Source organism: Cebidichthys violaceus, unplaced genomic scaffold (genome assembly GCF_023349555.1).
Source record: "Cebidichthys violaceus isolate CVI_PGR_0920_01 unplaced genomic scaffold, fCebVio1.0.p SCAF_12, whole genome shotgun sequence".
Taxonomy (NCBI): domain Eukaryota; kingdom Metazoa; phylum Chordata; class Actinopteri; order Perciformes; family Stichaeidae; genus Cebidichthys; species Cebidichthys violaceus.
Window position 1 is genome coordinate 100,387 of NW_027176285.1, and position 27,145 is coordinate 127,531.

The 27,145-nt window shown below is 44.0% G+C and overlaps 1 protein-coding gene across 5 annotated transcripts; it reads right to left on the bottom strand.

The window, feature by feature from the left end:
• Nucleotides 1-1,226: 1,226 nt before the first annotated feature.
• lrsam1 (leucine rich repeat and sterile alpha motif containing 1) lies at nucleotides 1,227-19,601 on the bottom strand. 5 transcript variants are annotated; one of them, XM_068705678.1, is made up of 25 exons: nucleotides 19,523-19,601; nucleotides 17,993-18,187; nucleotides 15,361-15,417; nucleotides 14,921-14,965; nucleotides 14,708-14,785; nucleotides 14,317-14,385; nucleotides 14,150-14,234; nucleotides 13,936-14,057; nucleotides 13,753-13,843; nucleotides 12,983-13,092; nucleotides 12,827-12,856; nucleotides 11,531-11,647; nucleotides 10,492-10,631; nucleotides 10,323-10,367; nucleotides 9,452-9,522; nucleotides 8,606-8,705; nucleotides 8,422-8,509; nucleotides 8,218-8,292; nucleotides 6,921-7,001; nucleotides 6,528-6,623; nucleotides 6,244-6,342; nucleotides 6,036-6,167; nucleotides 4,470-4,536; nucleotides 3,554-3,759; nucleotides 1,227-3,394 (listed from the first exon to the last, which is right to left on the bottom strand). In XM_068705678.1, exons 2-25 carry the CDS (start codon nucleotides 18,062-18,064, stop codon nucleotides 3,272-3,274), a joined length of 2,199 nt encoding a protein of 732 aa, XP_068561779.1. In that variant the 5' UTR covers nucleotides 18,065-18,187; nucleotides 19,523-19,601; the 3' UTR covers nucleotides 1,227-3,271. The 5 variants fall into 5 exon arrangements, with proteins under 5 accessions (XP_068561779.1, XP_068561778.1, XP_068561777.1 ...); XM_068705677.1 differs by having other exon boundaries at nucleotides 11,531-11,653; XM_068705676.1 differs by having other exon boundaries at nucleotides 12,974-13,092.
• Between the last annotated feature and the right edge of the window lie 7,544 nt (nucleotides 19,602-27,145).

Here is a 27,145-nt window from a genome sequence, read left to right on the forward strand (position 1 = left end):
TTGAATTGCAAACACTGGGTATGACTAGAAAACGAAGACTTTTGTGGGTCCAATGAGCCAAATTGCATGAGTGTGTGATGAACCATTTCATTGTCGTGAGATCATTTCTTTAAACTTCACTGTATAAAGTGACATGTTTCAGCCTCTATGATAATCACAGCCTCAGGCTGGAGAACGAAGGTATTCAGAGGACGTATCTCGACAACAAGGGGTTTTGAGCACTTCAAGTGAAATTCTTTCAGAAATCTCCAAATGTCAAAAGTTTTTGATACCAAATCACAGCAAGGATTTTTCTGTTGGACAAGAAGGTCACGCCAAGCAAGTTTATGGAATTGACCACTGTAAAGATTAATGGGAAAAACCTATTAGCCCTGATACTGGCAGTACTCAGACCTTTGTGCACTGACAAGATGCACCAGCTAATGTTATCTGCACTTGTGAGACCATTGCCATTTGCTGTATGCACGGTGATGAGGAGCCTTAGCCTACTGCTGATCTTAAATTGAAGTGCAAGGATGGACTATTGGCTCGTCTGATCATTTCCTGTCTCAGTGGTTTTGGGTCATGACCTGCCTGTCCTCTTTGACCAGCACAAAGCTGTCATATCGCTGTCACCAGAACACAAGCCAAGCAAGCAGACCAGCATTCTTCAACCCTCAGCCTCCAGCTTGATATTGATGTTCACAGCACCACCTGAGAGGAGCACTTGGGACACCTGAAGAAAGTGTCCAGGAGCGCCTACACTCAGCAGGCCTGACGATCAATGCAGCCAAGTGTGTCTCTGAACTAAAGCGGAGTACCTTGTGTTCGCCATTGATGGTGGGGATATTGAACCAGAAGTTCATAAGAATCATGTCCTCTCCCACAATTTGTGAAGCAACTCAGATCCTTCCTCGGGATGGCTGGCTTCTACTATCGGTTCACTCCAAACTTTTCCGTCAGGAATGCTCCACAGACTGACGTGACTGCGATGCTCCAACCCCAGCAGGTCCAGAGGACATCCAGCAACCCATGAGTAAGAACCCAATCTCTCCGCTTCTGCAGGGACCACCAGAGTTCCGGCATCAGGTCGCTTACATCGGCTATTCCCCAGGGAGGTTCGCTATTGGACAGTGGAGAAGGAACCCATGACGATTAAGTGGGCGCTGGGAAGAAAGTGGGAAGCCCTTATGCGCGCGCACACACACACACACACACACACATTAAAAGAATAAATAACACATAGCTTGGGTTTCATATATCATATTCATTGTTTATTTGGTATTGGGACTACCTTAGTTTCTACTAGTAATGCAAAAAGATCTCCGTTTTGTGTGTGTTTAGATCTAACTTCAGAGAGCGCTGCTTGTGATTTCAGGAATGTGTCAAATGAAAGGGCTGTCATCAGTGAGCCAAAGGTTCAATCACAATGTGTTCCTTCACTCTGTGACAGAGGGTGAGTCACCATGTATCTAAATGATTCTCATGAGTTACCAGTGTCGAGGGTTCCGTTGCTGCTGCTGGAGCAGAAGATGCACTCCCTAAAGCAAATCCTTTCAATACAGGAAGTGACCAATCAAAATACAGCAACACTTTGTTGTATTTGTTTAGCTGGTCGTGCTCGTCTGTTTCTAAAATGGCTTGATAACCCATTATATATGTTCACCTTGGTTTTCAGTTTAATCAGTTTATGCTATGATTTATGCTATCACACAGCGTCACGGGTTCTACGCTGTACTTCACTACATGTCCAGAGTGTCTGTGTGAGAACAGTGCATCGTTTCAGCAACACAAAGCTTTTACATCGACCACAAGGTGAGTACAGCAAATGTATACAGTACACATATATATATATATATTTTACATCAGTCTGTCGACATGACATGTCAGCATTGTATAGAAGTGAAATCTCTAACACTACGTTTAACAGTCATATACAGTAAGATATTTCCTGATACATGCTGGGATGTCAAAGTTAAGAGCACTTGAAAGAGTGTAATAGCATTAGTGATGTGTTGTTAGTTCATACATATGCACCACATTTAGCATTTCAAACAAGAAAGGGACCAGAAGATAAGTCAGAGACAAGTGAGACAAAAACTAAAGTGAGGTCCAAGTCCGGATCACCTTCTGTCCAGGGACCCCAGACCCATAAGAGTCCCCTACAGGCCCAGCTGGACTGTCTGGCAGATGGGTTGTGGTCATTTGATTAACTGTAACTTTGTTTGGAGAAATAGGAAGGATGGGTCCTATTTTATTAACTGATCTTGTGTCCAAATGGATTTTAAAGGGGTAGTCCACCAATCTAGCATTGCTCTTTTATTCCCATTCACTTTCATAAAGCTGTGGGAATAGTGAGAAAAGAAGGGCCAACATTAGATATGATATCAGAGGCTGAGAAATACAGACTTTTAGCCCTTCAAGCTCCAAAATCTCTGGATCCTACATTTCCCATGAAGCAACTCAACAGCGTCTTTAATGGGTTGGGTAAATGTCCATGTTCAAACTCCATGCCCTCTCTTTGTAATGCAATCCACAGTCTCCAAAGCTCCTTCTAGAGCCACAGAGAACAACTCAAACTAAACGGGACTCTCATCGTTCTTACATTTGTGTTCCAGATGATCACACAGCAAACCTACAGTGATGTAAACAGAGAGCAGGAGGAACTGTGATGTTTACAGCAGATCATTTTGGACCGGGGCTGAAGTCAGTTTCCTCTCAAATTGTCTTAATATGCGTTGATATATAATTCAACATATTAACAGAAGATAAATGATTCCAGCGGGCACAGAGGGGATGAGAAGGGAGGGCAGAACAAGACACTGAAGAGCAATGAGATGTTGCGTCAGTGATGATAATAATAATCATCACTATGTTTAGTTAAGATGATGGTTGGACAGGTATTACAGACAAATAGTATTGTTTAAAAAAGAGAATCCCAGAAAAAGGCACACATCAATTTAGAAACTACTATAAGGCAAAGAACATACAGTTCTTAACATGTAATGCTAAAAATAAAAATAAATATTGAATTTAAATGAACAAATGAAACAGGCTTGGACACCACTGAAAACCAAAAACACAATAAACACAGTAGAAGTAACTATTTGTTTCAGCATATACATCACAAAGTACTGTTTGGTTAATACAGGAAAGTGACTCAGTTCTTTGAAAGCCTACTCACAGCCGCTCCCTGATCATGCATAAGTAAAGAGCGGTGCGGCGTGACGGTGCAGCGCGGTGCAGCGCGGTGCAGCGCGGTGCAGCGCGGTGCAGCGCGGTGCAGCGGGTCCTAGCTGTGGTAGAGGCGTACACGCTGGGATATGTTGCTACGACACAGAGGGCAGTTCTGCAGAGCGCCGCTGCAGACCTCACAACAGCATACGTGACCACAGGGCAGGAAGATGACCTGAGACTGGAGACAGGCAGAGGAGAGACACCATCAGTCGCTTTCACGTTTCAACTTCATCACTACGAACATCTCTAAGGTTTTCTACAGTCACTGAGGGGCAGTCCTCACTGAGGATTCATTCACACGCTCTATATAGGAAGTAAGTAGAGCAACTTGTCTTACCCCGGTCTCCATGCAGACCACGCACTCTGAGCTCCCTGGTCCCTCCACAGGGCTGGGGGCCGAGGGGGTGACGGGGGTCCCCGGAGTGAGCGGTGGGCTGGGGATCTGGAAGGCGGAGTTGCTGGGAAGCGACTGAGGGGGGCTAGGGGACGGAGCGGTGGGGGCGACCTCCGCCTCCTCGTCCTGCTGGACGGCCTTACAGGCTCCTGATGGAGGAGAAGACAGCGAGTGAGCCGTGAACACATCCTACATCCTCCTCATTCTTAAAGAAGAAATAACAGGAAGAGGACACTGGATTCCTCCAGCGTCTGTTGTCTACAGCTGCTTCATTCTGAATGAAAGTCTGTACTGATGAATCAGTAACACGTCTGAAGACATCTAATGATGATGAATCAGTAACACGTCTGAAGACATCTAATGATGATGAATCAGTAGCCTCTGATGGCGATACACACAGCCGTCCACCACGTATTAAACCCAATGAAACACAGTACATAACAAGCACACCTCACACTGCTGAGTTAACTCAGTATTCTGTTTATGAGGCAGCCTTTGGATTACCTGAGTTCATTCATCCAGTACATCACAGCAATTCAGAAGAAGAAACACAGCAGCGTTTATGAAGCAAACGCTGCTGTGTCATCTTCTGAGACAGGATGCATCTATTACGACGTGAGCTTCAGTAGACATGTGAGCGGCAGAGCAGTGGATGAATGAATCATTCTACTAACTAACTTGTCAGAACCCCCCCATACCCTCTGGCTCTCACTCTCTGGCATTTAGGCATTTGAAGCCCTCTATACTTAATGTAGTCACTCGGACCTCAATAATAAACATATTATTGATTTTTTTTCTTGCTTTCAACACACACTTCACAGTAGTTGTCTGACACATACACATGTAGGATGTGATGTACCTTCAGGGTAGCGCTGAAGAGCCCAGTTCAGAAGAGCAGTTTGGATTCCAATTTCATTAATGCCAATCTGAAAAGAGAGAAATCAATGTTGATTATTCTTCACATGAAGTATATAATTAAACTCAACACTGATATATTATCAGGTTTATGTATTGTCATTGTACAGCAGGGTTGAACAACTAAATTCAGATTGTAGTCCCATTTTACACATGAAAAACTCTAAGCTATACTCTATGTGGAGGACGAGACAGGAATGTAGCCTTCTACAGCTGTTTATGAGCTTTCTTCAGCAGGATGGAGATGTGTGAGGACCATGTCAGCTTGTTTGTGACGCTGATTCCCAGGAACCTAAAGCTGTTCACTTGCTCCCCCTCAGCTCCATTGATGCAGACAGCGGTGTGAGTCTTCACCTCCTTTGTTCTCAAATCAACAATCACCTCCTTGGTTGTGCTGACGTTGAGCAGCAGGTTGTTCTCTGAGCTCCACTCTGACGGTTGTTGATTTTCTCTCTATGTGAAGTCTCATTGTCGTTCATAAAATAAGAGAAGCAGTTCAGTTGAATTATCAGGCTAGTTTCATGATCCATCCATCTATTTTCTTCTGTTTCTCTGGAGCCGGGTCGTGGTGGCAGCAGGTTCAGGAGAGTATTCCAGATGTCCAACTCCCCAGAAACATTCTCCAGCTGAGGGTTCCTGAGGCGTTCCCAGGCCAGACAGGATATACTATCCCTCCAGTATGCTCTGGGTCTACCCAGGGCCTCTTAACACTAGGACATGCCAGGGAAACTCTAGAGGGAGTCACCCAGGAGGCATTCTGATCAGATCCCCGAACCACCTCAGCTGGCCCCTTTCACCTGAAGGAGCAGCAGCTCCTCTCTCTCAGGCTGAGCCCAGCCCCCCTACGGAGGAAATCCATTTTGACCACTCGTATCTAGGGTCTCATTCTTTCAGTCACTACCCAAAGCTCAGGACCATATGTGAAAGTTGTGACTGTTGTATTCGTATCATGTTTTATTTGGTTGATTAGCATTACTAGTACCTGCACCGGTTGGTATATTTCGTGTACAACATCTTATCCCAGTCCCTGGGGCAATGACTCACTCCCAGCCCAGAGAGGGAGAACATGACCTCAGACTTAAACCACTTCACGTGCATCTGTTTCGTGCTATTTCTGGTCATAGTGGAGGGACTGTGAGTCAATGGGACCGATGCTGGTGCAGCAGCTCAAGCCAACACTATAGACTGGTGACACTGAGTTGACAGCTGATGTTGAAACTGAGTGGTAAACAGACCTTACATCTCTTTTCTAGTCTTCTTACCACTCAAAGCCGCTTTAACACTACATGTCATCATTCACCCATTCACAGCCATTCATCCTATGGGAGCACATTGAGGTAAGTGTCCTGCACAAGGACACAACAACATGGACTAGCGGAGCTGGGGATGGAACCGTGACCCTCTGCTTGAAGGACCACTGAGCCACAGTCGCTACAGTATTAGCTGAAAGATCTCAAACATCAAAGGGCCATCTGACAGTTATGTGCTAGCAATGATGTTGGAGACAGACCTTCTTGAGGTCAGAGGTCGTCATGTGGCGAAGGGCCTCAGTTGTCACTCGATGATGAGCCAGGATGGGCAGGTAGTGCTGAGCCGACAGTTTGCATATCAGGTTGACCAACTCTTTCTGCACGCCCGCTTCCTGCAATGAGACTACCGTTTAACAACGGAACAGTTAGGTTCTGTGTTCTGTGTGTCCAGCTTGCACCATACTGTACCTGCATGCGCAGTGACAGGGGCTTGGCATCTAACAGTCTCTGGTACTGGATCATCCAGTAGTTCTGCTGGTTGGACTCAGACTTCCGCTCCATCTCCGCCTGAAAAACACAAAGTGATTGCTGGTCTCTTTTAACCTCTTGACCCCGGAATGAGGAAGACAAGTGTGTGAATGATTATCAGAGAGTGAATGTCAGCAGTCTCTGTGAACCTGTACATCATGAGCCACTGCTGGACTCTAAGAGAGAAGTGAACTGAGGTCTGAACAAAGCAGCCGTTTCCTCACCAGAACCTGCCGCAGCTCCTGCTCTCTCTGGTCTCTTTGCTTCAGCAGCTGCTGCAACAAATCACTGAGAGCTGTTCGCTGCTCCACCAGAACCTCCTGTACACACACACGCGCACATGCACACACACACACACACACACACACACACACACACACACTTATCAATACTGTTGAAAGACTACAAATAAATCACATATCTCTGATATGATTGATATACCTATTATCACTCGATCAAAGTCACGTATTTTAAATCGTTTCTCATCTGGTTTTTGTTTTTTTATCTTAATGTGTAAAGTGACAAACTGTTGACATGGAGCAATGACATGAAAATAGCCAAAAGAAATGATATAGCAGGAAAAAAATCTAACAAATGAAAAAGGCGGTGACACCCACCTGCAGGTTCTCAGCATCCAGATTGCGTCTTTTAATCTCCAATCTAGTCAGCTGCATTAACTCGCCCTCTATGAGCTTGATCTGGGGACAGTGGAGAAGCAAACATGAAGCCAGCAGGAGAAGGGACATGCTGCTGAACGCTGAGGCTCCATGAAAGCCTCGTCTGTGGCTAGTACTACACAGGGTCTCCTGGCTACCTGACTGGTAGTTAGAACGTTTAGAAAATGGCAGATGCTATTGGCATTCTGGTGTCAGAAGCCATCAATACTATTTGCATCTGAGCCGGGCCCACATTAGATGCTGTATGTGTATGTGTAGCCTCCTGTAGGCTGTGGATATTTGTCTTAAACCGAACCACACCGCCAATGAAAACTGAACATGATAATAATACAAATCAAGTGTAACAATAGGCTTCTCACCGGACTCCAACTTAAGTGAAAGTCCTGAGTTTGACACATTCATTCACTACCTACACAAACTTTGTTGTGTGTAGGTAGTGAATTATACTACTACTACAATCACTGTTACTACTATCACTGTTACTACTACTACTATCACTGTTACTACTACTACTACTATCACTGTTACTACTATCACTGTTACTACTACTACTATCACTGTTACTACTATCACTGTTACTACTATCACTGTTACTACTACTACTGAATCTAAAGCCTATTGCTAAATGATGGAGCATATTCAACTTGGCATGGTGTGAATAGTGGAATAGCTGCCGTGTGACTATTCTATAAATAGACACTGCTTTAACAGAAATGACGTGACCAGAATGAGTAAGTATGAGGAGGCTATGGGTGGGCTGCAGGTGACATAAGAGAAAGGAAAAAGAACAAAACAGGATAAAAATGACAATGTCAACATCTTTCTTTTCATCTTCACCAGCATCATTGTGTCTCTTCTAACAGCCAGAGAGAAGTGAAAAGATGTGTGTGTGTGTGTGTGTGTGTGTGTGTGTGTGTGTGTGACCACTTACATCTTCAAAAGTGTGGTGATTTCCCTGAACCTACATTAACTCATGTTTTTGGCCACTTGGGAGCCTCTGTTGGTACATCACTACGAGTCACACCTTTCACATAACATAAGCATAGTGACCACATGGACCGCTGCTCTCCAAATAACCTGAATTGATTTGTTTAACTGGCCTTAGACTGTCCGAGTCTATCTCTGCTGTACGGCTTTTCATGTGATGGTGAGCTCCATCAGAGATGGTGAGCTCCATCAGAGAAAGGTTCGACCCCCACTCCACTCCACCCCACCCATCTCCACCGCCCACACAGACCTCGTTGCGGATGTAGCCGTGCACAGCGTCTTTCTGCAGCTGCAGGGCCTGGAACGCTGCTTTCTGCATCTCCTCCTGCAGAGAGCCATCACAGGGAATGACGGTCACTTGGTTGCTCACAAAGTTCACACTGAGGTAGGTTTCTCCACCAGGCTCTCACAGCACTGGTGACAACTAAAAAAGACACACCCAGGCTCAACATACCTCTTGTAAGATGTGGGCGATGGCTTTAGATTTGTCTAAAACTTGGAGGGACAGCATCTTGTCAAACTTCCTGTCCATATTCTCCATACTGTTAAGACATGGGAGAGAGACAACACACTGAGTCTAGAACATGTTTCTCACAGCATCCAACTGCTCACATCTGGTGTGTGTGTGTGTGTCTGACCTTCTGTAGGCCTCAGACACCAGGCTCCGTCTGCGGAAATCACTGGCCTCCTGGAGGAGGTTCATAGCACAGCCGTCTGACAGCATCTTCTGCATGGCCACTGAAAACACAGAGAACTCACGCCATCTTTATCCCATTCCACAGCTGTTCCCTTACGTTAGCAGCGAATTGATTGATCCATGTATTTAATGGTACATATGTAAATTAATGGAAATACTGAAAACTATTTACATTCTTTTTTTATTATTAGTATTGTAAACAGGATCTCTACAGGTGCATCTCAATGAATTAGAACATCATCAAAAAGTTCATTTATTTCAGTAATTCAATTCAAAAAGTGAAACCTATATATTATATAGATTCATTACACACAGGGTGATGTATTTCAAGCGTTTATTTCTTTTAATGTTAATGATTATGGCTTACAGCTAATGGAAACATTCAGTAGCTCAGAAAATGAGTTGTCTTCCTCATGGTGGTGTGGCCCACTGAACCAGACTGAGACCACTTACAGGCTCAGGAAACCTTTGCAGGTGTTTAGGAGTTCATTAGCTGACTGGAGTGTGACACCATGAGTCTACAATATTCAACTTATTCACAATATTCTAATTGTCTGAGCTACTGTTTGGTTTTCATTAGCTGTAAGCCATGATCATCAACATTAAAATAAATAAACGCTTGAAATATATATATCACCCTGTGTGTAATGACTCTATATAAAATATGAGGTTCACTGTTTGAATTGAATTACTGAAATAAATTAACTTTTGGATATTCTAATTCATTAAGATGCAGCTGTATATCCACAACACTGTACAGGTGAAGTACATGAGCCAAGCTGCTTACCGGCCACCTCCTTCCTCCTCAGTGAATTGGCTTCTTCCTGTGTAATGGCAGTCAGATGCTCCATACGAATCCTGAAGGAAACAGTAACACTAGGCTGACGTTTTTTTAGTAAACATAGGTCTAGCTTTAAAACTACAAGGTTCTACATACGAGATTAACAGCACTAAACATTCTCTATTCAGAGCTTTAATATCTCATCAATAACTGTTATCTGTGTAAAGATCTAGTGTCCCTCTGTGTGCTGATACCACAGCTTCTCCTCTCTTTGTTTGTGTAATTTGAGTCAATGTTTTACTCATAATCTTCTCACAGTCTCATGATACTGTAGAGGATATTTCTCCTGGCTGTAAAGTAAGCCCACCGTGGCCTCTGAGTTCAGTCATCTAGGCTGAGAATGCGTTACCGACTCACCGCTCTTCTCTCATATATCATTATTGGTTATCAGGCACTGAACACGTTGTTTGACTTTCCACCCGTCACTGAGGTTGGCATCATGTATCAGTCAGTAGAACTAGGCGTATTCAGCCACAGTCAAAATGTCGCTTTTGAAAAGCGAAACACCAACAAGTGTTGATTGGAGCTGAATATTTCCTTCCGTAAAACATATTGTGAATTTTAGAAATCATTACATCTGACTTGTATGAAAAGCTCTGGAGCTATGGAAATGTTTGAATCATCAGTCTGTAACAATCCTCCAAGCACCACTGGAATCTATTCACTACCCAGCATGCACCAGTACAGACAGCTGTGTCTCCGTCTCCTGTGCTGCGTGTGAAACACACATTGCTGTGTTGGAGTGCCTCGTGTGTGTGTGTGTGTGTGTGTGTGTGTGTGCTCTGATAGATTATGGATCACTGGTCTGTCCACTCACCGATCTTCCTCCATGGCTTGAAGAAACTCTGCACTTTTTTTCTGCCTGGAGAGATGAAAATAAATACACTGCAGTCAGCAGAGACGCATAGAGCATCTATCATGTGACACAGATCCACTCTTCAGCACAAAACAAACATCATTACATAGCCAGTTCCTTCAGGTCCTACCTGTTTTTGTCCATTAACATGTTGCTGATGCGACTGCTGATGCCGTCTTCAGCTTGTCTGACTTTCTCCAGCACCAGCAGCCTCTCTGCCTCCTGAGCTCTCTGCTGCTGGCTGACCCCCATCTCCAGACGCTCCTGCTCCTAGATTGGTCAAACCAACGCAGCTGAGGTCAACAAAACAACTAAAGAAACAGACACAACAGACACACACTCCCTAGTTATCAGTGGGACCTGAAGCACAGGGGTGAACCGCATCACCACGCTGCACTCAAACTCATTCATGAAAAAACATAATGACAACATAATGAATCAAAACATGTTTGAATCTTATGCACATATTATGAATGCTATATAAATGAATAGGTTGGGGACGCACTGGTCTTTGGTATCAATGAGCTGTGTGCCTCACTTAAACAACATATAACAACTAAATACATGGACTGAAATATTGTATAGTATTAAAATAATATATCGTACACCAACAACTTCAATAAGTGTACATCTTCTTAATACAGCAAACCTAAACAGGAAGTAGAATCCCAGTATACAATACATGCAGTATATAAACATTAGACGTTTTTTAAATATAATAATGAAAGTGTGGAGCAGGAAAAAGGCCGATACCACAAACAAAACAACCCGACTGTATGACACACTGTACTAACTGGTTACACTGATCATCTAAGTAGTAAAACCTAAATAAATATGGAGCTGACCATCAAACTCATAGTATTAATAAATACATCTGGAGCTGAACATAAAACTAACCATAAAAGAATCTAGATGAGCGTCTTTCATTTTCCTGAGTGCTGTACTGTACAGTGAACTGTATAATGAAGCAACGCCACGACGTCCACACAGCTCACTGCTCGTCTCTTCAGAGACATCACAGTTGAGTTTCAAAACAACAACAGTGAGCTTGAAGATGATTTAGCATAACTATACGTCAACGTAGTGATATACAAAGACAAAGCTCCATCAAGGAATTGATCAAATGCACATCTATCCAGCACTGCTGCTGTATCTCCACACTGCCGTACCTGTCGGACTGAGTGGAGGATGTTCTCCTTGCGGGAGGTGTTCATGAGTATGAGCTGGGTGTGCTCCTTTTTCTTCTCCTCAAGGTGCCACTCGAAGGCCAGCTTCGCCTGCTGCTTCTGCTCCTGGTGGACAGAGGGATGAGTCAGAGGACCCTACTCAAACCATCTATAGAAAATGGTGCAAGTGCATTTAGGGCGTGTCCAACTCTACTTTTGCAAGTCAGACTGAGCATAATCTGGGTGTAAAGTGAGGCGCAAGGGGCAAAGGGGTTGTACTTAGTCTCCTAATGAATCATAGGTGTGTTCTGAGTGTCATCTCCCATTCCCTTTAAGCAGTGTGAACCCTCTGCCTCCCCAGCCTCCCAACCTTCTGCCCCATCAACAACTCCATTTGACAGCTAATGCACTGACACCCTATTTAACTGTGGAGCAGTGCTTCTGTGTGTGTAACCAGCAGTGTGCACACACTATGTAGGCTCATCTCACTTTCTGAATAATGAGCGTTTTAAATAGCAGGAAAGTACGGCACCATTGACTTCAGGGCAGGGTTCTGTTGGTCAATGGTGCACTCACTCTCTGTTGCCTCCAGATAGCAGTGTGCCAACAAGGCTCCTGATACCTCATTGTAAGACCAACACACCACTGGCAGCGCAGATGGGCACAGGTACATTTGCCACTTACACTATGACAGCTGGGTCGGTCTGAAACTAGCAATGACACTTGCATTGTCTGCCATCTAAAAAATTTAAATCAACCAACAACGAGCTAAAGAACTTGTGAACCTGCACAGTGTCTGTACTAGTTTTCATATGAACTGTGGTTTGGACAACAACGGCTTCATGTTTTTAAAGGCATGAATGAGCTCAACAGGATGATGCTGTAAGGGACTGACAGACACTTAATCTGACATAAAAAGCCATCTTCATGGGACTTCATCACTGCATGTCGTTCAGCTGTTTACGGTAAAATACCCGCTTTGGCATCAGGGACTGGGTCTGGCCTGAAATGCAGCATCCTCACAACAATAGCTGAATGTCTTCTGTGAGTCAGAATAGCTGCTGAATGCTCCACTGTGGTCACCAGCTGGTCTCTGAATGAGTCTGTCTGCTGTTTGCTTATGAGAACGGTGAAGTTACCTAAAAACCCTAAAACCAGAACAATGAGCTGAAGAAATGCTTAAACCCCTCAGTGGAGCGGAGGGGTCCTGCAGAGTTGGTGATAGTTATCTGTGGGTTAGTCACTTTCACATTACAAACGAAACGTGTGCAGCCAGTCACTGGAGTCCAGTGCCCATACCTTTCTCTTCTCGTAGTCACTGAATTTGGTCTGCAACAGAAAGTGAGAAAAGACTTTCAGTGTCATCAACAGAAACAATGAACAAGTTCCAAGTGAACAGCACTACAGTCATAAAAGTGACCTTCTACTCTGGTGTTCGTGCGTCACCTGCTTTACCTGCCACGCCTCCTCCAGGCCATCCACACAGTCAGAGTTCTGTTTGCCACACTCGTTCTCCAGCACCGGCAGGAGATACTGGGATGGAGGGCAGTACTCCTCTCCCAGCTCTGAAAACCACGTCAACCAAGAAATGTAACTGGTCTCTATTACAGTCTTATATATGGATCATGTGAATCCATGAATTCTTTAGATGTTCATCCTCTTACATGCCCCTCTGTAGTTACACCTTTCAGTGAAGTCTTAACCCTGTGAGAAGCCGGTTCAACGTAGCTTTAGTGTTTGTGCTGAACAAACCCCACCGTCAATTAAACACTATTGAAACTACTAGACGTACATCAGAGCCATCCCATTGTCTCAGTGATAGAGCGGGTCTCCCTTCAACCGGTTCCATCCTGGCTCCGCTAGTGGGCAAGACACTTAACCCCAAATTGCTCCCATCAGAGTATGAATTTGTATGAATGTTACTTAGTCCTGATGAGCAGGTGGATACCTTGCACGGTAGCCCCTGTCATCAGTGTATGAATGGCTGTGAATGTGTGAATGATGACATGTAGTGTGAAAGAGCTTTGAGCGGTCAGAAGACTAAAAAAGAGATGTACAGTCAGTCTATTTACCATCTACTATTCTTATTATCCTAAAATTAAAAACCTTTGTTGTGTGACCTGTTGGTGCTGACCAGCCTCAGTGATATGACACCATCTAAAGCCCTGCTGGATGAACTCAATCAGAAAACGTTGGTTTGTCTGCTGACAGTGTGGAACCCTCACCGGTGCATAGGAAGCGCTGGATGCTCTCTGTGCCCTCGGTACACACAGACGCAGGCGGGTAGGACATCATAGCAGCATCAAGGGTGAAGCTCTGTCACAGCACACACACAGGGTTTGTTTAAAACCATATCTAAGTTTGGATCCTTCCTGCATTCCTGATAGTTTGAATCCCAAGACACACACCTCTAGGGTGCGGATGTAGACCAGAGCTTTGGGGAGCTGGACGATGTTGTTATCACTCAGGTCCAGGGTGCGCAGGCTGCTCAAAGAACCGACGGAGGACGGCAGCTCACTGAGACCGTTACCTATACAGATAAACAGTGACGTAGGAAACATGCGCTATGTTATTTGACCTGCATCTTCTCTAATTCTTGGGAGTGAGCAGGAGGCAGCATACCCTTCAAAATGAGTGTCTGCAGAAGACGCAAATCCCCGATGGACTCCGGCAGGGCCTTTAGCTGGTTCTTCTCCATATTCAGAATCTGACAGGACACAATGGACACCCACGGATGATGAGTAGCATTCATTGACGCTTATGTCCCTTGTAGTTCAGAATGGCTTTACCTGCAGTGATGCCAGCTTCCCAATATCTTCTGGGAGTGAAGTGAGCTTGTTCTCATGCAGATCCAAAACCTTTAGAAGCGGACAGATTCAGTTATTATTATTATTATTGTTGTTGTGATGAAGCAGGGGTCACAATTTAGGCTTCTAGTGGAAGTTCTGGTCTTTTGGGAAACCATCATCAATGAGTCATTGTCAGATGAGATGCTCTGTGTCTTTATATTCTCTGCTTATGCAGTGACAGAAAAGCCAACCTCACGCTGCTTCAGAACCACCACTTAGACCAAACTAGCCATGTCCACAAAGAACAACTGTTTTAAAATCATATCACGCTGTAATAGGACTTTAATAGTCACTTAAATTTCCCATCATGCTTGTGTCTGGTTTACATTACCTTTAAAGTGGCAAGAGTGCTGATGTCACATCCTTTGGGCAGAAATGACCTCAGCTCATTGTTGTGGAGGATGAGGACCTGAAGAAGAGCATCAGAGGACATGTTCAGCCAGGGACACATACAAATACTGACACCGTGGTATTGTATACGTATTTGTAATACAATCTGACACATCAATAGAATAAAAAAAATACACTAGGTCTCCATTCTTACCTTCTTTTGTAGCACCTTGCAAATGGAAAAGGCACTCGAGGGAACCTGCGACAGAACAGACCAGTGATGTCTCCATCTGCAGTGCAAACCACACACTAATAATACAGACTTAATACTACTCAATACTGAACGTTACAAACAAATGTTAAGAGTGAGCCAGAAGTGGGGGGGCATAACTGAAACTGTAATATACGTTTTGATATGTCACAGTAGGACAATCACAGGAGCAGGTAATACAACGACTGACGGCTGTCGATCCTCTCATCTAGCTCTCAGGAATAAAGAATATAAAAACCCAAACTGTTGAACTTGAAGATAACTTAATAGTGCCTTTAAGTTACCAAACCTGGCTTTCAAACATTTGAACATTTGCTGTTCTATCAATAGACTTTTTGTCATCAGTGTATCTTGCCTCACACTGTTGACAGTAACAGCCTCACCTCTGAGAGCTCACAAGCTGAGATGTCCAGGATGTCATCAGCACCGGCCTCCTTACACTGAGGAACGAGGAACAACACTTGTTGGGTTTGTTTAGAACAGACATTCATTCTTTCAGACAGCGAAGGCGCATAATGTTATCTTTACAAAGACAATACTTCCACATTGGGGCGATGAATAACTCTTAATCACACAAAGATTGCTGCAGGTTGTCCCAGTACCATCATGTAATCTCAAGCTGTGAGCACATTGGAAGCACAGGTAGGGCTGCCCCCTTAAGGTCACGACTCAGATCATCGGTAGGTGACCCCTCAGTCGACTCGTTCTTCTTTTAGAGGCTAGATCTATGAAGTAAACTATTTCATCATAAACACATTGGTTATATGGAGATGAATGGTGATGAAACGGCAAAAATGTCACACCCACAATCATGGTTAACGAGACGGGGTCCGTGTTTCTCTACGGGTTTGGAGGCTTTGCCGTCAATGAGGATGGTCCATCTGGTTGACAAAGGCGCTGGGAGCAGGGGGCCCGTCAAAAGCAGTCGGTCTCCACCGCTCCCTTTCTCTCAGTACTCTGGACAGCACCGCCTTGACATAAGCCTCCCATACAACGAAGAGCGCTGTCCATGGTCCTGACACAACAGCTAACACATCGTGTATCCCCATATGTCCCCTAGTTGCATTGTAGGTTTACATAGGGCCCCCCCAGGGATGTGGTCTCTCCCCACTGCTCTTCTCCCTCAACACCAACGACTGCACCTCAGTGGACCCGTCCGTTAGACTCCTGAAGTTCTCAGACGACACAACGGTCATCGGCCTCATCAGGGACGGTGTGAGTCTGCGTACAGACGGGAGAATAGCTGGTCCTCTGCTGTGGTCAGAACAACCTGGAGCTGAACAAGCTCAAAGCTGTGGAGATGACAGTGGACTTCAGGAGGAGCCCCCAACACTGCCCCCCCCTCACCTTACTCAACAGCACTGTGTCTGTGGTGGAGACCTTCAGGTTTCTGGGATCCACAATCTCCCAGGACCTAAAGTGGCCCCCCAACATCAACACCATCAGAAAAAAGGCCCAGCAGAGGTTGAACTTCCTGCTCCAGCTCAAGAGGTTCAACCTACCTCAGGAGCTGCTGGTCCTGTTCTACTCCACCATCATCCAGTCTGTTCTCTGCTCCTCCATCACTGTGTGGTTTGGATCGGCCACCAAACAGGACAGGAACAGACTACAACGGACTGTCAGGTCTGCAGAGAGGATCACTGGTTCCAGCCTGCCCTCCATCCTGGACTTGTACACCTCCAGAGTCAGGAAAGGGGCTGAAAAGATCACTGCAGACCTTCACACCCTGGACACAAGCTGTTCATCTCCTCCCCTCTGGTAGGATCTACAGAGCTCTGTATGCCAAAACCACCAGAACCAGGACCAGCTTCTCTCCGCTGACCGTCACTGATGAACACTTAATAAGTCATTTATAGGTTTATGTTCACGTGTGTGTGTGTGTGTGTATATATATATATATACACACACACACACACACACACACACTTTCTTTGGATATATATTTATACTTATATTGTATATAGCTGTTAAATGTTTCTACTTACATATGTTCTACTTTTTTGCTGCCCTTTCTTATTCTTTATATATTTTTTCTTGTTTATTGTAAAACAGTGTTCGTACACTGAGAGCAGAGTGGAAACCGGAGTCAAATTCCATGTATGCTTACACACACACACACACACACACACACACACACACACACACACACACACACACACACACACACAGCCAATAAAGCTGATTCTGATCTGATTCTGATCCTTATGGATATCATTGTGAAGCTCAACAAAAAGCGTAATATGTTTGAATGTGTGATGTTTAACACAGATGTAGACCCCACCGTATGAGAAGTGTAAAATATGTTCTGCTCATTATGAAACTGTGACTGTTAACCTGGTTAGAAATCCTCACTGACACTTATGCTAATGGGAATTGATTCGAGATGCTTGAGATGGTGTTGAACAATACTCTCGTCTTATCGCCCAAGCCTACTTGGAAGAAGCCTCATCAACATCTCTAGCTGTGGTCTCTGAGGTAGTTAAGAAGCTCCTCAGCGACAAGGGGCCAGGTGTGGGTGAGAGGAACCCTCCAAGTCTGAGGCCGTGGTTCTCTGCCAGAACTGTGGTGAAGAGTGAGCGGAGCCAGAAGACAAAGCTCATGACTATGAGCTTCAGGTAGTGATTGACAGAATGACATTGTGGATACAAGCAGCCAAAATGAGTTTCCTCCGTAGGGTGGCTGGGTTCACACTTAGTGGTAGGGTGGGAAGTTCAGACATCCGATGGGAACTCGGAGTAGAACTCCTGCTCCTCTGCGTAAAAACTAACCAATTGATGTGGTTCGGGCATCTGATCAGGATCCTTCTGGGCACCTTTCTTTGGAGGTTTTTAGGGCACGTACTGGTAGGAGATCCAGAGGTATACCCAGAGCAGGATAGAGAGATTACATATCTCATCTGGTTTAGGAACGCCCCGGGGTCCCCCAGGAGGAACTGGTACACATTGCTGGGGAGGGGGACATTGCTGCCAAAGATAAGCGGCAGAAACAAGACAGATATAAACACACTCGTCTTACCCTGCACAGCTGATACTCCAGCCTCTTCTGGGAGTCCTCGCTGGGTTTCCTCTTTCTGAAGAACAGAGGCATCCTGAGTTGAGCCTGTCCTACCGTCTCTCTGACGGCTGGGGTTCCCTCCTGTCCCTCCACTACAACAAGAGCCACTCCAGGTGACTGATGGACAGGTGGGAGGGCACTGACCGAGCCTGCACTCTGAGAAGCAAGAACATTTGAACTGATCAGATGGAGCAATATAGCTTGAACTCATATTGCAATAACCCCTTAGAACTCCCACAATACCCCATATGATGAATGGGAACTATAAATAAATGTGGAAATTGTACGTTAAAGCTGACTGAATACATTGTTGTTGCAGAACAAAAAACACAATATCTAAGCTGTTTATGGTTCCCACCAACTTAGTGGCTAAATGCTCCAATATGTTCACCAGCTAGTCGCTCTGACTGTCAGCTGTTGGTAGTGTACCGTGTTTTCAGCTGAAAACAGCTGCCTGCTACATCTGGAAACAAACTTGATGAGAGTGAAGTTTGAGGTCTGGAAATCCAAGACAACTAAAACATCTCAGTACCGCTGAGTCCACTGATAATGTAGGTGGTTTGTTACTACGAGTGACTCCTTTACACACTGTCATTTGAACCAGTGTTGCAAATATAAAAAATAATGATGGGTACAGCTTGAAATTATTTAAATGTTTTAGAAAAATATATTTTTTCCTACGGGAAACTGTGTGTTCTTGTTGTGCCTAATAAAAATTATTGAGGATTATTTCAGTCTGTTTCAACCTGCTCTATATAAAAAAAAGAGAGTTTTATACATCTGTAAATCTACATACAGGCCACATGTGAGCAGAGTAAGAAACATACTACTATTACTCATAGTCAGTATTATAACCCACAACTCCTCTAGAAGAGTCAAAGTCATCATTTTATTCTTAAACATGTTCGGGCATCAGAAGCTAATTTCATCCACTGTGTGTGAGGAGACACAACTAACACACAACAACAAATATGATGTTCCCATGATTGACAGCAGGGGGCATGTGATTGACGTTCAGTACGCAGCTAACGTTTCTTAACAGCAGAACAACTACAAATATTGACAAAAGCAACACTTTGTGTCATATGACAACCGCTGTCAGGCTACCGTGTAGCTCTGAATAGCACCGATGTGAACATTAGCCCGCTGTAGCTAGGTTAGCTAAGGCTAAACGTATCCCACATCATGTTAGCTTAGCCAGACGACAGCTTGGCCCTCTAGCTGACGTTCCAGTTAGCGAACACAAGCTAACAAAGCTATTATGTAGCATAACAACAACCCGCATGCTATAACAACACAGTTCAACTGAAGCCAGGAGTTTCACTTTACTCACGGGCCGTGTGTTGATGTCTCACTAATCCTCACTTTTCCGGTTAACGTGAACGTTATCTGAAGGAGTTCACATGTAGACCGTTAAACATTAACGTTAACGGTAGCGCGTGATTCGACAAGTCAGTCGCAGAAAGCGGAAATATGATGTCGGTGACTTGCCTAGTTCAAGCAGATGATGATGAGCACTCTTCCTCAACGAAGGCTGCTTATTGACATCATAACAATAATAGCGTTCGACTATCTTCTTCTGTTAGTTATGTGTGGATGAACTAGCTAAAAGATACGTGTCGCCCTCTACAGCATGGAGTGTGTAGTATCAACGGTGTTTTATTCACACTGGATGTCAGTGTGAGTATGTATTGGAAACACGTCGTTTCAGGTGTCCCAACGAGTGTGGTGTGTAAATGTAAATTCAGCTTTCTGGAAAAGACTATTGCTGAAGTTCACTTCAGGGCTTTATGAAGCTAACATGAGCGTGTCCTCAACCTAACTGAAGCTTTGCTGCCTACACCTCAGGCCCTGAAGACACACTTCTCCCATGTGTGAGCAGCACCACACATGCACTTCTAATACAGTGTTGTTGTTATGGTTGTTGTTGTTGTTGTTGTTGTTGTTGTTGTTGTTGTTGCAACTAATTGAATGCTACTGTTTTCACAATTTAGGCATAACCTTGCTGTATATTAATTTGTTAGTTTTAATTTAATCTGCTGCCAAACAACACTATGTCCAATGCAGAGGCTCAAACTCATGTCACCTTATAGTGAAGCTAACCCACCTATGGTCTGACTCTGTCAGTCGTACATGCACGTGAAACCATGTGAGCACAGCAGAACACACTCACCTACAGCTCCATTAACACTGCAGGGGCATAACTTAGCATGAGGTCCAGGTCCATTATCCATCACCCTCAGGACGCTAATAGAACTCATGTCTGTCCTATACTTTCTACAGCATTCATTCCTGCATCTAAGCAGTTTGTCCACCAGAGGTCACACTCTACAAATGTGTGTTGGTATCTCAGAGTGCACGGTGTGAAACATACAATATGACTGCATGTGGTAATGATTACAACCTCGGGTTTCTTTGTGCCTTACTGACTGAGCGACAGCATGTCAATGAAAAGGAAAAGTATGTGTCCTCTCCAAGCTTTTATAGCTAAGAGAACTCACACACGTCAATGTGTTTGGATGTGCTTTTAAGCTCCACCATATCTGAATGTTTTATAGTCACATCAGCTGTTTCCCCAGTGCTTTGTCATTCCAGCCCGTTAAGTCAACAGATTAGTTCCCAAACGTCTTCATAGAAGTCTATTCTGGTTAACAAGACTCTTAACATAAGCACACAACCTGTGAGACTCTGGATCCTTGAGCAGCCCTGTCCCAGAGAGCAACACTCTGCTGTGCTTATTACAGAGCTCTGCAGGTGTGATGTGGGCTTGTGGTTCCAGCTACAGGCTTAGTTAGACCACAAGAGGCACACAGCGCTGACTATATATAACCACATCATTAAAGGCGATGACAGGGAACTGACATTGTGGTAAGAACAGTTTCCCCCTGAGCCCCCCTTTGGAGTCTCCCTGAACTGTAACCCTAAATGCAATAGTGTATCCTAGATGTGCATATGTATGCATATTAATAGAGAATTTGTCATCAACTTCAACTTTAATCTGATATCATGGCATTGCGTTATTAAGACTCAGTAAACTAAACACTAACTTCATCTTATTACACTTAGTGGGTCTTCAATAGACAGTAGGGTGAAAATAGCATGGAAAGTCAATGTGTTCCAGTTATGCTTTAACACATCCATCTGAGCTTTCTCTATAAAACCAGCGTTACTTCATTATGTCGTGGCCACGAGGAGGCAGCACTGTGCACATTAACGGATCATCACCTCTCACACTGTGCTCCCTGGCTACTCACTAAACGTGTCTGAGTGCTGTTCAGTGCTGGGCAGGAGGTGTCCAGTGGGTTTGTCTTTGGGTGGCCTCCTGAACTTCCTTTGGTTGTCCACAGAATCATGGTTGATGACCTTTGACCCCTTCTCTATGAATGCTGTAAGACGTTTTGCTCTGGTCTTTAGGGACCTTAGCAACACCATATTGTAACACCCTTATTCATAATAATGTCAGTACTTATACTCTAGTAGAAATGTGGTGTTGCTGCTGTACTGTACTTAAAGCATCTGAGCACTTCTCCCCCTGATGTTAAGAAGGCTTAGTGTGAAGAGTTCTGATGCCAGAGAGACAAATCACCGCTGGTCTTGCAGCTCAATCGCTCTGATCTTGACTGAGGTTGAACTCTCCCCAGCATCACGCGGGAGCCCCGCCCCCTCACACGTCAGAGGAGGAGTAGTTACACTCCGTTTAAATGAGTGAAGCTGAAGATAACTCCCCTCTGTCCGCAGCTCTGTTCAGGAACAAAGACAGGAGCCTGGACGTTGCAGAGGCCGGTCAGTGGTCAGAGAGGTGACGCTCTGTCAGAGCTTCGTGAATGGAAAGGAGAAGAGGAGTTGTCTTTCCTCCACGCAGACAAACCGGCGCGACGAGGACGTAGCAGGAGAAGTTCTGGCTCTCCGTCATCTGCGCTCCTCTGTACTTCAGCTGAGACCCGCCGCGGAGCGTCAACACGTCAGCTCTCAGCAGCGAGGTGAGCGGAACCAAGGAGTAATGGACCGACGGGCTGCTGGTGGCTTAGCATAGCATACCTGCAGAGGAGAAGAGTAGAACTAATCATATCAAACATAACAAGTTAAGAGAAAAATGCTTTTAACGTGAAAATAGCATTAGGCTGGTTTGAGTCCACATATTCCAAAATACTTTAAAAAACCAACAACAATTGTATTATTATTATTATTATTATTATTATTATTATTATTATTCTTGTTTCAGCAGTTTCTATTGTAGTTAATAGTTATAACATAGTAGTAGTAGTGGCTGCAGGAGGAGGATTAAATGAACATAAAGTGAAATATAGTTCCTCTCTTCTTGTGCATACCTTACTCTCCTCCTCTGATCAATCATGCGGATTAGAAACTTATAAATGAACCATTATTGTCTCTGCCAACCTGAAACCACTCACAGTTCCTCAGTGTGTCCACACTGTGTTTGTCTTCATCAGTCAGTTAATGACCAGCGCACAACACAAGTAGCTGCTTATTCACTAGCCTTTGTTCTGGGTGAGGAGGGTTCAAGTACCTAATGAAGACAGAACAATGGTGGATGTGTGTATCAGGGGAGTGACAGTTTTCATCAGCATCACCACCAGTCTATACAGGAAGTCACATAAACATTTACCGAATTAAATGACATTTATTAAAGGGATATTTTGACGATCCAGTCCTAGCCAAGCTCTAAATATATATTTAGTATATCTTAAAAACACGATTGTGAAATATGTTGAAATATGGTCTAAATGTCTCTGCAAGTCGCTGCAAAAACGTTCAGTTTTGAACCAGTTTTAAACGTCTTCTAAACTTAAACTTAGTAAAGCTCAGTGTAAAAGTGATTTACAGACATGGTCTTACGGACACATCAACAGTTTCCTCTTAAAGGACAAAGAAAACCATGTGACACGGGCAACAATTAATTTTATTTATTAAATGGTTTAAATACAATTTCAGTGAACTAGAAAAATACATGATTGTTTACAGTTCTAACAATACCGAAACACCACAGCATAAGGATGAACACATGGTAGTCTCTATATCATATACACAGTGTGCACTGTACACTGTTTGTATGTTGCAGAATGATTTGACACACGTCTTGACTTGCTGGATTAACACAGGTGTCTGCCTGAGGGTTACATCGGCTGCTCCCTCACAGGGAATAAGTAGTTCAAGATAAAGGTTTCACATGTTGTGTTTACTTAAAGGATTTAAGCATTCATGAACAAAGGCCTCTGACCCTCTTTGGTTGAACCTTGACTACTGTGTCTTCCTCTTAACCTTTCATTGGTTTTGTCCATATCTATAATAATGTAACATATAAAACTATTCCAGACGTGTCTGAACCATCCGTGGCCTCTCAACTCCCTCGTGGACTCACCTTTTCCCTCATGTCGCTGTGACATTAAGCCCACAGATGTCTAGGGCTCATGGGAAATGCTGTTGGTTAAAGGCCGCTAAAGGCAGAACGATTAGATTACACATGGAGGCGACTGTGGTCGTCCTTCAATCAGAGGATCGGCGGTTCGATCCCCGGCCCCGTAGTCCATGTTGTTGTGTCATTAATCCCAGATTGTCTGTAGGCTGTATGAATGCCTGTCATCAGTGTATGAATGGGTGAATGATGACATGTTGTGTGAAAGCGGCCTTGAGTGGTCGGAAGACTAGCAAAGAGATGTACAAGTACAGTCTATTTACCCTTTTACCTATGGAGTAAAGGTCATGATCTACTGTTGAGTAAGGTTTTATGTTGTTATACATTTCATTTAACGAAACACACTCATGTAGTCACAGTCAAATCTGTGGTGCTCTAGATGAGACAGTGATATTATGAATCAGTGATTTACTACCAGCCATCCTTTGAAAATCTACAAGCTGAAATAAAAGTGTGACACCAGTATTTATCTTTAATACATTTTTACTTAACTTTGACGCTCTCCCCTTTTTTTCCCAGTTAAATGTTTTTTGGTGTGAGGGTCCAGGGACAGAGGATGTGTTTTATTATTATTATTATTATTATTATTATTAGTACAGATTGGAAAGATGTGTGATGTTGGGCTTTACAAATAAATGGAATTGACTGAATGAATTGAAAGACTGTCTTCCATTACTGCTGATCATAGGAGTTAGTTATCCAGTAAATGAACTACCCTGTAAAGAAATGACAGAATGTGGTTGAGTTATCAAATCAAACACTATTATTATGAGCATGATGACGACTGGTGTGTCGTACGATGGGCATTGTGTAATTTGTTGGCCGATGGCTGTCTATGCATGTGCTTTAACACTGTGTGTGTGTGTGTGTGTGTGTGTGTGTGTGTGTGTGTGTGTGTGTGTGTGTGTGTGTGTGTATTGACTGAAGGTTTTTTTGTATTTTCTAAACAGCTGATACTGTACTCTATGTCCACGGCCATTTTCCTTCGGGACAGTAAAGCCTACCTTGTCTCTGGTCCTTTCTTAGGACTGCATGCACAATATGGACACTTTCATTCATAACTTAAAGAACCACTCAGGAAAAGTGGAAACATGTGTTGGGATCTGGCAGGAGCGGGGTTGGTTATTAGCAAGTTAACGTATTGATATTAATAAAATGATAATATCAATAGTAATAACATTAAGAATAACGGGGCACCACCCTGGGATCAGGGACCAATAACCAAACTGGATTAAGTCAAAAAATCAATAATATAAATAAACAAAATATCTATTATACAACTACAATCGTACCTAAAAGCAACAAGCAATCTCGTGGTGTGTGTGTGTGTGTGTGTGTGTGTGTGTGTTGAAGGGGAAGGAGAGAGAGAGCAAGATGGCGGACGTATACACGTGAGTGATTACGCTACGTAAAACTCTGCAATGGCAGAGGAGAGAGGAGAGAGAGAGAGAGAGAGAGAGAGAGAGAGAGAGAGAGAGAGAGAGAGAGAGAGGGTGGGGGAGCAACATGGCGGACATAGTCATGTGAGTGGTTATGCCACGCAAGATTAAAAGGGGGGATGCGACACAATGGAGGCCACCCCTAACACCACGCGGGTATGAACAGGCGTAACGACGTATGTGTGTGTGTGTGTTAGTTAAGAAAAAAAGAAGAAAGCACTCAATACAAGGCAGATCCTCACTGCAGCATGAAGAACAGAAACTAACTTCATCCCACATCCCACTGGACCTTTAACTAATGAAGCACAGTTTACCAACTTTACTCAGTGGCAGATTTAAACACACCAAAGCTCAGCAGCGTGGAACAACACTATCACAGCAGCAACAAGCACAACAGTGACGTTACACAACACTGAACGGGACTCAGCGGTCTGTAAAACACACAGTAGCCCATCATCCAGTGAGGTAGGGACCGTTACCGAGGTTGTCGGTACCTCCTTTTAGCAACATGAGTCGCAGTGGACCGGCGCAGGCTGAAGGTGTGCACAGATGTTTATCGTCTTGGTGACGTCATGACTCCCTGGGGTTCCCGTGGGGCTCGTCCAATGAGGCGCCAGTGTTCATACCAGTTTAGACTTTTCTTTTTACATGTAGGCCTCTCTCTCTGGTCCCCCTACATGGTGAAGTCCCAATACATGCACCACTACAACGCGTTGTATGTAATTCAAACAGTCAACTATCAGAAACCTGGATATACAGGAATATGAATAACCACATTTCTTATGTTCCAGGAAACCAGACAAAGACCTTTTGTTTTGAATAGAGAACTATGTTTAATTATATTGGAAAAGGGCAAAATATTAGAAACACCTGAAAGAAATTAATGCTAATATTGGCAACACCAGAATTCAAATTGTTTCATTTAGAAGTGAATTTTTTGGATTTGATAGTTGGACTCACTCTTTCAGTTATTCACTAATAGGAAGGCTTGGCCCCGGTGCAGGAGGCTGCTTGTGGGTTGAATGCAGCCTTGGGCTCCTTTACATGGTGTTCCTGTGGCTGATTAGAGCCAGGTGTCTACTCTAGGAAATGAGGGTATTGAGGGCAGCCTGCTTCACTGCAGAGGACCAGCTGCTGCAATCTCAAATAATCTTGTGGGAAGGCTGATCGTAAAGCTAAACATGCCCTTGCTGAAATTAGACGCTCTAGAGGACAAATTGTGCTGCTGTTGCTCATTTGGAAAATGAATCTAGCCCTGCAATTATTTTATGTTGTTGTTGGCGCTAATTATAAATCATGGAAGCGGCTGAAGAGGCGGTGTTGCTGACTCATTGCGGAGCAGCACACGCTGCTATGGTTGTATTATTACCAACTGCGCATGAAACACGTTCAGTTCTGTCATGGAAAGATGAAAGAGGAGAAATACAGTACATGTTGCCTGATGGCAAACACACCAACAGCTATAGCAACTTAACATTTAGAAACGTTTGAAAGAGATGAGGGAGAGATGAGCAGCACAATGAAATGAATGAAGTGTAGGTGCCTCCTGACAGCCATGCTGCACAGCATCAGAGAGTCTCTCCTGGGACTCATTATCACGGTAAAGTACCAAAAAACGGTGTGTGTGTGTGTGTGTGTGTGTGTGTGTGTGTGTGTGTGTGTGTGTGTGTTTTCACATTCCCATACCCCCACTAGTAAATAGTCCCAAGCTTTTCACCAGGAAGTTCCAAAGCCAATCGACTGAATTTAGTGCCAAGAGCCACATTTGGGAAGACAGGTCCTTGTTCCTCGGTTCATCTTGATCGTGAACATTTTGGATTTCTGGATGATCGAGTAGGGGCGCAAATCCTCGGCACTAAAAGTTTTTGATCTACTTGATTCCCTTCGCCCTTTCCGAGTGCGGTGGCTTCCATATGCTATCTTTTAATCCAGGGGACTGTATCATATTATATCAAGCTCAGCTACCTTCACCAAAACGGTACCAGTGTTTAGCCTAGCTTAGAACATGAACACAGCACAGATGTTTTATGTCCGTTGCGTTCAGTGGCAGTCCGGTCTTACAGAATTGTTACAGGCGATCATCATTTTGAGGTTAGTGAGTTCTCTGCATGAAGACAGAATCACAATGCATCTAAGAATTCATAATGTCATAACGACATTGAAATTATTATTATTGATAACTTCTCTCTGTCTCTCTCTCTCTCTCTCTCTCTCTGTCTCTCTCTCTTTCTGTCTCTCTCT